Source organism: Citrus sinensis, chromosome 9 (genome assembly GCF_022201045.2).
Source record: "Citrus sinensis cultivar Valencia sweet orange chromosome 9, DVS_A1.0, whole genome shotgun sequence".
Taxonomy (NCBI): Eukaryota; Viridiplantae; Streptophyta; class Magnoliopsida; order Sapindales; family Rutaceae; genus Citrus; species Citrus sinensis.
The window spans coordinates 20,234,196-20,245,142 of record NC_068564.1 but is presented as its reverse complement, the minus strand read 5'-3'; the positions used below and the strand labels follow the sequence as shown (position 1 = coordinate 20,245,142).

At 30.1% G+C, this 10,947-nt stretch overlaps 2 protein-coding genes across 2 annotated transcripts; one reads left to right on the top strand and one right to left on the bottom strand.

Annotated features, from left to right (window-relative positions):
- Nucleotides 1-3,002: 3,002 nt before the first annotated feature.
- LOC107178210 (glycine-rich protein 5) lies at nucleotides 3,003-3,458 on the bottom strand. The gene has a single exon (XM_015533093.2). It carries the CDS (start codon nucleotides 3,456-3,458, stop codon nucleotides 3,003-3,005), a length of 456 nt encoding a protein of 151 aa, XP_015388579.2.
- A 3,294-nt stretch (nucleotides 3,459-6,752) lies between these two features.
- On the top strand, nucleotides 6,753-7,562 carry LOC107178211 (hypothetical protein). The gene is made up of 3 exons (XM_015533094.2): nucleotides 6,753-6,848; nucleotides 7,206-7,340; nucleotides 7,458-7,562. Exons 1-3 carry the CDS (start codon nucleotides 6,753-6,755, stop codon nucleotides 7,560-7,562), a joined length of 336 nt encoding a protein of 111 aa, XP_015388580.2.
- The last annotated feature ends 3,385 nt before the right edge of the window (nucleotides 7,563-10,947 follow it).

The following is a 10,947-nucleotide window of genomic DNA, read 5'->3' as shown; positions in this document are numbered from 1 at the left end:
TTGTCCAATCAATTAAGAAATTCGTTTAGACTAGTGTATACAAATAATTTCTGTACGTGATAAATAGGAGGGCAAGGATGGTAGTTTGTCATTTATTATCAAGTTTCCACACAATGGAAAAACTATAAATAATGCTCAATTCTCAAGTTTAGTGTGGTTGGCGGCTGGTGGCCTGGATTTGGCGTGGTGAAGGTTGGATCTAGTAGATTTAGTCGCGAGGAACACGTTGATGGCAGTGGGTTGGGCGAATTCGCAATGGTTTGGCCGAAAAATCAAATTAAAATGGGGGCAATTTATGGTGGTTTGTGGCGATTTTTGGCCGGTGTTTGCTAGCAATTGGTGATTGATTTTGGATGTGTGGCTCGAGGGGAGTGTGGCGGTGGTGTTGGTTGACGGTGGTGAAGGTTGTAGGCGGCAGGTTTTAGGGTGGTGGCTTGCGGGTTTGGTTGCTTTTGCACAGTGATTGACTGGCATTGTAGAGAGCAGGCTGGGCTAGGGTTTGTTCACTGGATTATGGCAAGTTTGATGATGGTGTTGGTTGATGCCGAGGGTGGTTGACGGTGGTGGATTTGGAGTGGTAGGTCGTGTGTTGTGAGGTTTCATGGGGTAGTTCTAGTGGCGCGATCCCAGTCGGGTTAGGTCGGGATATTGTTGGCTATGGTTGCCGAGTTTGGTGGTTGTTGTGGCTGGTGGAGATGTGACCAAATTATGAAGGAGCGATGGTGGGGGTGTGGCGGCTAAGGTTTCAAAATTTGGGGGTTTTTTGTGATGGATTTAGTGGGAATAGATGCGGGTATCTAGGAAAGCTGTGTGATTTGCACAGAATTGCTCTGATACTAATTGATGGAGCGGGCATAGTGGAAGCGAAAATGATAGGATAGCAGACATTAGATATCATTCTAGTATTGAACCAAGCCAACACGATTAGCTTATACTCTAATCGAAGCGTGATTAAATCCCACTCTAACTCAAATAACTCAATGAGATTTTTAATAACATGTAAAGCGAGATTAGATGACACTATAATCCAAATAAATCTACAAGAGAGATTTTGATAGATAATATCCAGAGGGAATTATAAAAGAAGACTTTTATTGAATAACTGAATCTAAAGTTACAATAATGAGACATCTCTATTTATAATAGAGAAAACACACTTCCCTAAGGTAAACATACTTCCCTAAGTTAATTTAAAAAAGAAACTAAGGGCCGTTTGTTTTTTTGACTTAATGACTTAATTGACTTAATTTTAATCAATTAAGTCATTAAGTTATTTGTTTTTTCAACTTAATGAAAATTCTCAGTTATTAAGTTATTAAGTTAGTAAGCTAATTGTTTTATCTTTTTTCTTAACCTAAAAAGTTAGAATGATATCATTAAAATATATTCTCCAAAATATCTCTATCTAATTAATTAATTTTCATCCTTACCTAAATAAAATTTAATAATTAGCATTATTACCCATCTCTATATAACTTATGAAAATATATAATGGTAGACTATTATTATTTTTATCTTTTTATTTTCTTCAAATTAGCATTATTTATCTTCATAATTTTTTATGAATATTTTTCAAACAAAAACATCATAAACTATAATAAAATTGATTAACATATATAATATAGAATATTAAAGATGGTATTCAATTGAATATGATTTATGTTAAAATAATTTATTATCTTATTTATATTCTTTGATATGCTTATTATTTGTTTAACATTTATAATTTGTAAGGGCATAAATGTAAAAATATTAATTTTTAGATTTTTTAAAGTTAAAAAAACAACTTAATATTTATTTTTAACGATTCAGACAAAAAAAAAACACAAACATATCATTCAGATTCAGACATTCAGCTCTATTTAGAGTTCAGACTAATTCAAGTTTATTCATATTTCAAACAAAAAAATAAAAACCACTTAAATCACAATTATAATGGAAATAAAATACTAAATCACATTCCATAATAAACTCCAATTAAAATAGAAAGCTCTAAAATAATAAAAATTCTAAAATTCTAAATTAACTTAAATTAACGTCCTACATCACTTAGGTACTTGAATTCATTACTCGTTTAATTTGTAGCACTCTATATGTTAGATTACAAAATAAGCGTCTGTTTAATTTGTAGCATTCTATATGTTAGATTACAAAATAAGCGCATGAAAGTATTTCAAGAAAGTATGAATATTAAATGAGAATCTTACTAAGTGATAATTAAATGAAAGTAGTTCAAGTAAGTGATGTAAGTGATTTAAAAGGAAATGTAAAGTTTAAAAATAACAAGATGTTCTCAAAAAGGACCGTCATGATATGTAATGCATCTGCATTGTAAATGAGCATATACGTATTTGGGTATATAAAAAATTAGTTTGCTTATTCAATTTTGTACTTATTATAATAGAAGTTTTGTACTTATTATAGTTTATTATGATTTCAAGAGATCAAGATTTCCAAGAGACCAAGATTGATTCACGATGATTGAGGAGATGTACTTGAACTGAGGATGATACATAAATGGTTTGGCAATTTTAAAGTCTTCGTCTGATTAAGGATTGAATATTTTTATATATTGTATAAAAATTTTAAAGTATATTTGTTTTAACGCTTCCGCATGCTTAAGTTGTATTTAAGGATGATCCTTCTGGACTTCAGGGGGGTCGTTTCACACTTTGCTTATCAGCATGAGTACTAATTTCCATGTAATATAAGAAGGAAAAATATAAAAACATTACATTACCAACTAAGCAAAGATAAGCTAGTTCCATTGGATTTGTACACACATTACAAGAAACATGCATATTATTACTCAAAATTCAGACAGTTTTAGCATTGGAGCATAAATTAGGAAAATATTAAAGACAGCAATAGATATAGACATACGGCAAGATGTATCTCCAGGAGAAACAACTAACGACCTTGACTAAAACCTAAAAATGTAGACACTGAATTCAACACGAAGTAGCCAGATTAACAACAAGCAAATTAAAACAAGTACACACTTAAGGACATGGGTGGAAAATTCCACCACCAGTCGCCCCGCCGGCTCCACCGCCAGCAGCACCACCGGCAACACCACCACCAAGACTACCCCCAGCACCACCTAAACCGCCTGCGCTGCCTAGACCACCAAGACCACCAAGGCCTCCGACGCCACCACCAATTCCACCATATTTGCCAATCCCTCCAAGGCCACCAATCAACGGCAGTCCACCAACACCGCCGGCAAAGCCACCCACGCCAGCAAACCCTCCAACGCCACCATAGATAAAATTCTTTTTATCATCAAGGCCAGCACCACGAGGTGACTCAGCCTTTGGTGCATCAGCAGCATGCACGATTGTTTCTTGCCAATGGCTCTTTCGCTCATTAAGAGCTCCATTGCTTGGTATCTTACGTGCCTCAGCTGCATGCAGAACAACTAAAACAAGAACAGAAATGACTGACAAAGTTGCCATTTCTCTCACTCACTTATAAAGCACAATACAATTGAGCTAAGTGATCATGCATACGGTGGTTGTGTCTTTATATAGAGGGTAATAACTTGTGAGGTTGTTGATAGTTGTGAGTAATAAAAGAGCTATAGTAAATGAGAGAGGAGACTTTACCATCAAGAATCTCGAGAAGAGAAATTCTTCAATTATGGTTCAGACTGTTAGGTGAATTAAAAGAAGAAAAAAATTTAAGGCCGTCGTGTTTTGTACTCATTCAAGTTAATTGCCAGATTTGTTTGCTTGATGTGTTAAGCCACCAAATGAAGTCACGCGCGGCTTATTAAATTAAAAGCAGCCAGCTGCTTGCTTCATTAAGATCACCTGCATGCTTCACTTATATGCTTCTGCTACTTGCTTGAATCGGTGTATATATATGTGTCGAAATTGAGAGGTGCTTGCCAAGTTAATTCATTTGCAACCAAGAAAGAAGCAAAGAAATAGAAGTTGAAAAAGAGAAACGAAGAGAAAAAGAGAAATAAATGGAGAGAGAGAGAGAGAGAGGGGGGGGGGGGGGGGGGGAGGGGTGAAAGAATGAGGAAAAAGAAAAAGAAATAAGAAAGTTACGGGAATTAGAGTTGGGTAGCTAGAATTATATCATGTGGACTAATGAGTAACTGATGTATGAATTTAATCAATTATCTTACAGTTTTAATGACACATCTAAGTTTTATATCAATTTTGATAGTTAAATTTTTAACCCTGTGTTTTGGAGAAATTCAGGTTTCTAGAAATCAACAGGAGCCCTAACAAATTAGTAATTGAGCCAGAATTTTTGAGTGGATTCCTATTGTATTATGTGAAGCATTTAGATTTGATAGTATAATTTAGAGTCATGTTATAATTATATGTATATTATCTGATTGATTGACCGTGAGATCTGATTGCCAGTCACCATATGTGTATTCTTTTCATTAGATGCTCAGTGCACACATATTATCAGTTAGATTACTCTGCCCATATGATTACATTAATTCTATCGGGTATGAGAGGTTTTTCCCCACTATACTTGTGCAATGATGATCTTGGCAAGTAGACAATTATTTTAGGTACTAATTAGTGCAATTTGTCATGTATGCTTTGTATGATCAACATAAAGTTATGTCATATGATGAGGTATAAGCACTACCTTTATATATATATATCCGCTCATTGAGCTATGAGCTCAATATTTTTCTATTTATCTCATTTCCCTTAAGCTTCTGCAGGATTTCGTGAAGTTCAGTTTTGATCAATTAAGGTCAGGCTACAATACGCATTACTGCATGACTTGTATATATTTGAGATATATGTATGTATAGTGACATGTAAAACATGAATGTTTTGAACATGTTTTTGAATGAATCACGAAGCCTCTTTATATGTTTATAGTCGAGTCCAAAGGCCAGTATTATATGTGTGTATTTATCAGTTAATTTATGTTACGAGCTTTAGATATAAGCATGAAATAGGTAATATAGTAACTATATATAGCACAATATGTCTCGAATTTGACAAAAAGGTGGGGGCAGTCCTATCAGGTAAGGATGGCAAAATTATTCACAAGGCCACGCGTTGTGGGTAATTTTGTAGGTTGCGGGCAGATTTTGTATTTCAAACTTAAACTCGCTGCGAATTGCGGGTAAGTTTGGTATTGAGAAAAAAAATCTGCCGAATACTCATGCAGGTATCTGCCAACCTGCATTCTTTATTTTATTATTTACATTTTTAATTTTAATCACAAAAATTATATTAAAAATTAATCATAAATATATGTAAATTGGAGTTCTTAGTTCCTAAACCTAACCTATATCACTACAGCACATATAATATTATAATTTTCAGTTTAATAATACTAATATTTTATTTTAATTTGATTGATTTTATTTGTTTTCCTTTAATGACTCGAACCTAATGATTGCTTACTAAAGTTAAGTTCATATTTGTTTAATTTATTGTTAACAGTAGTTATACAAAATTTACTCGTTAATATTGTTGACAATACTTATATATTGATTAAAAGAATGAGTAAGATATTGATATTAGTGATGATGATTTGCCTACAACAGAAATATTTTATATTAGATTAATATATTTTGTGTATTTCGTTTTAATCTTGAAATTTTAATTTCTTATTTACATTGACAAAATTTAAAATTAAGTTATATGCAGATTTTTTATGCTATTATTATAAATTTATAGTTTGGGTTATATAATTTAAGTTTTTATGCATTATTAAAAATATTTTTTAATATTTGTGATTTTAAATGCGAAAACGTGCAAAAAATCCATCGTGGGTTGTGAGTAAGTTTGGTAATTATTAAAACCTGCAGCTGACAAGTTTAAAAAAAAAATAGAAATCCACTTCAGATTGTGGGCGGATTAGTAATTTAAATTTTTGTGGTTGCGGGTTTGGTAATGGCAAATCCACAATGGGTAGTATCTATTGCCGTCCCTACTAGTGTCAGGTTTTAACTCTTGTGCATGTGTATTCACTGAACCAACCAATACTCCTTTCTTTTTATTTTGGTTCAATCGTGGGATCAGTTATCCATTAATAGGATAAGGATCAAGATCCTTTCTTGATCTTATCTTTTTCTCTTGATCCTTATCTTTTTCTGAACAAATTTTATTATCGTGATTGGTGGTTAATAAATTAAAATGAAAAGATAGTTAAATCATAATCATAAATTATCATCGAAATACATGTGGCACAAGATCTTTAGAAGATTAGAAATGCTCAAATTAGGAGAGGATCCTACTTCAATAGGATAAACCTCCTTTTAACAAACAGTACATTCGTGTTAATTAATGTTGTATTTAATTATATGGCTACATATTAGTGATATTATTTCCCTCCTGTTGTTTTAATGTAAATTTATAAATATATTAATTTACTCTCTTTAATTTTATTTCTTTAAGTTAATAATTATATGTGATACTAATTAATTTAATTAGTAAAGTTTTGTGAAGGAGTGTAAGATTCATGGCTACTAATTAGTTTAAATAATAATGGGTCATTTGAATTGGGAATTTATGTCTAAAAAAAAAAGCAAAAGAAAAGCACTAGGCTGAGAGTATAATCCAATATACCGGAGAGCTGCCACTAGATTCGGACTACTTGGTCTAGTATGTGGCAAATAATCAACCTGAAACAAGGAAGTGACAAGTGGTTGATCAGTTGCTTCATTTTCCACCATTATATATTTAGTTTATTATACTTCCAACTCTTAATAAGAAAATCCATTTGGCTGAACAAAGGAACAATTTAAATCTAAGAAAATGATTACTTTGAGACACACGGCATCCAGATTCCTTTGGGCCAGAAATGCTTGGAGCCAAAGGGCATTTGTGACTGCTACCCCCACACTTTCACAAGTAAGTATACACTTAATTGCATTGATGCTTTAAAATTAGGGACATCTTAGATGCTTTGAAGCAATATGTATTACATATGTATGGATACTTTCACAAGCAACATGTATTTTCTTATGATTAGAATTCTCTCATGAACTGATCTTCTCCTAAGTAAAAATATATGTGGGTGATTAGTAATTAATAAATAAAGAAACAGAAGAAGTCAAATCATACCCATACACTATCATTTAAAGACATATAACATAAGATTTTTAAAAGTTCATGAGAGCTTATATCATAAGAGAATTTTTATCCATTTTCTTATATGGTAGTTTTATAACGAAGCGTTTGGTGACTAAAATTTGATGCAAATCGCAGTCCAAAAAGGACAAAGAGACCATAGAGGCATGTGAAAATGTGAAAGAAGCCGCAAATGCTGTTAAAGAAGGGGCCAACGCTGTTAAAAAAACTAGTGAATACGTGAAAGCCACGGCTGCTTCAACTGCTGAAAATGTAAGAACCTTGCTTCATGTATAACGTATTGTCTTAGAGCCTGAGCATTGAGTAAAGTTATCTTTCAAATTTATCATTTTCTGGCAATTAAACTGATCTATGAGGAGTACTTTTCAGGTGAACAAAATGACAAAAGAAGTAGGTGACAAAGCAAAGGACCTAGTAGTAGATGCAGCCAAGACAACAACCGATGCCATCAAAGACAAAGTCATGAAGCATTAAATTGGTCCATGTTCATCGTGAATTCAAGAATTACATCTCACTATTCATTTCTGTAATCAGCTTGATTTTATTCTGTAAGCAGTTATATCTTTTTCAATTGGAAAAATGACACTTTGGTCACTACTATTTTTTTTTAATAGAATTTCAATTTCCTTATAAAGCACTGCTATTTCCGAAAAAAAAAAGAACAGGGACAAAAACGATGTCGACCGGAGCCGAATCTATGCTCTTAATTTGCAACAATGTTTGATGTGCGTGCATATTGTCTTGACAGCTTTTTATTTATTTATTTTTTTTATCATTTTACTTTATTTATACAATGCACACATAGATCCCTATTCCCTTAAATTAGGGATGATAATTTTACCAATAGATACAAATATTGTGTCTGTCTTAGAGCTTAAGTTTTGAGTATACGATTTTTTTAAGGGTTGATTTGGGTTTACTGTTAGGGTGTTCGAATGTGATTTTGAAAAATAAATAAAAATTAATTTTGATGATTGGTAAAAAGATTTTGAAAATTAATTTTGACGAAATCATCTCATTTGATTTTGAAATATAGGGAAGCATCATTAGTTTTTTAAAATCTAATTTTTTATAATTAATATTATCCTTTACTACATAAATTCGATATTATTTTTATTTAATTAGGAAATAAAATTAGTGATTTTAACAACAATCAATTTTTTTTTAACATCAATCACTTTGACATAACACAATAAAAAATTAATAAAGCACAAATATCGTTTTCTAAGTTAGCAGTTACTTCATACAATAAATAAATATTATACATACACCTTTGTGTATGTATTAACTCTAAGATTATAAGAATTTTAGCTATTTTCATTTTTATAGTAATTTAACAATAAGATTTAGGGTCTGTTTGGGATTACTTTTAGTAGGCCTAAAAGTGATTTTAAAAATCTAAAAGTTAGTTTTAGTGTTTGGTAAAAAAAAAATCAAAATCACTTTTGTCAAAATCAGTCCCTCCTACAGCTGATTTTAAAAAGCAATGAAGGAGTACCTTTTAAATTCTGATTTTGAGAATCAATTTTATCATTTAATACAATTCCATAAATATTCTTAAAATTATTACCTAAACCCAAAATTATTCTTATTGAAGTTGGAAACAAAATTAATATTTTAATAAATTTGTATTATAATTCATCAATATAAATTTATTAATATCAATTTGTTGGTCGAATTATTATTAAATTTGTTTCACTATATTATTAATTTAATTATCAATTGTTTTAAGATAAAAAATAAAAAAGTAAAATCAATAAATTATAAATTTTATTTTTAGTAAAAATTATTATAATACACAATTAAAAATATTATATGTATATGTTTTTATATGTATAAATAAATTTTATCTTATATTATGTATATTTTAGTCATTTATTTTCTTTTAGCAGTTTAACAGTAAAATTTACCAAACGTCCATAATTACTTTCAAAATTCACAGCACTTCTTAAAACAAAATTTACCAAACACTTAACTGATTCTCTTCACAACTGATTATTTCTACAGCACAGCTAACAGCAATTATTTTAAAAGTTACAGCATTCGCAAACTGGCCCTTAGAGTCCATTCAGGATTGCTTTTGGGAGGCTTAAAAATAATTTTGAAAAGTTAAAAGCTAATTTTGGTATTTGCTAAATATTTTTAAAAATTACTTTTGGTAAAATCACCCCATCCTACAGCAAATTTTGCAAAGTAGAGAAGAAATAGCTTTTCAAAATCTACTTTTAAGAATCATTTTTATACTTAGTACGATTCCATATAAATCCTCATATTTATTATTAAAATCCAAAATTCTCCCTAGTAATTAGGAAATAAAATCACTAACTTTAAAGGGATTATTTTTATTACCAATTATATGGAGATAAAAAAATTAAAAAAAATAAAATTAATATTATAAAATATTTATTTTAGATATCAACTATTATATATATACAAAAAAAATTATTTTATATACATATTTATATATGCGTAAATAAATTTTATTTACTATAATGTTTAATTCAGTCATTTACATTCTTACGTCAGTTTAATAGTAAGATTTACTAAACATATATAACTACTTTTAAAACTCAAAGCACTTTTGAAAATAAGTTCTGCAAAACATTTAACTTATTCTCTTCACAGCTAATTATTTTTATAGCACAACTACTAATAATTATTTTAAAAGATATAGTATTATTAAACCGACTCTTTCCAAACATATATGGCTACCTTTAAAATTCACATCATTTTTTAAAATAAAATTTATCAAACACTTAACTGATTATCTTCAGATTTAATTATTTGTGTAGTATAAGTAACAACAATTATTTTACAAACAACAATATTATCAAACTAGCTCTGAGTTACAATTCAAGCTTTCAATCTCAAATTATTTTAGAAACAACAGTATTATCAAACTAGCTCTGAGTTACAATTCAAGCTTTCAATCTCAAATGATACATCAAATATCTTTTTAGAACAATTCTAATTTATTCTTAATTTGGTAGCAATTAATTAAACATTTAAACTTGATCCTAAAGTTGTATACTATAATTTTCTTCACTTTATAGGTTGTTGAGGTGAACAAATTAAACGACTTAAGAAGAAGTGGGTGATAAAGCAATGGAACTAGTCATAGATGCAGCCAATTGATAACCACAGATGTCAGAGAAGACAATTATGACGCATAAAATATGCCCGTGTTCATCATCAAGTCAATAATTAATCAGAACAACTCGATATTTTATTTCTGTAATTAGTATATCCTAAAGTCCACTTATCATTTCTGTCCTCATTTTTATAACTACAATCGGTTTAATTATTAGCTCTAGTTAGTTTTATTTTAAATTATCTCTATTTGACATTATTATCCTAATATTCAAGAATATATGTGAGTTTTAACATATAAGACCCTTCTAATTTTTTGACAAATAAATTATATTATATTAACAATTAGGTTATTGAGAAGGAGTTAAAAAATTGATTTGTGGTTTATCCATCCCTCTACTTTTTTTAAAATTAAAAAAAAAAAGGATTAACGACAATGTTATAATGGTAAAAGAATATGTATTTCTGACTTTCAGTTGCATTTTTATGGGAGGAATGTAATAGGCAACTAAAAAAATGGGGGATTAGTGGAAAAAATGAGAAAACAAGGAGGACCTAAGTGTCATTCACCTTTTTTTAATATCTATTTATTTCCGTTATAAAGCCAATTGTCTTGATTAAGGCGTTAATTAATTGATTGCTTTTCATGACTTTTCAATATGGTAACCGATCGTTGATGAGGATTCGTCATTTCTTTTTTTTTTTTTTGAGAAATATGGAAATTTCATTAACTAGAAATAACAGACAAATAAGGATTTAGCCAAAGAGG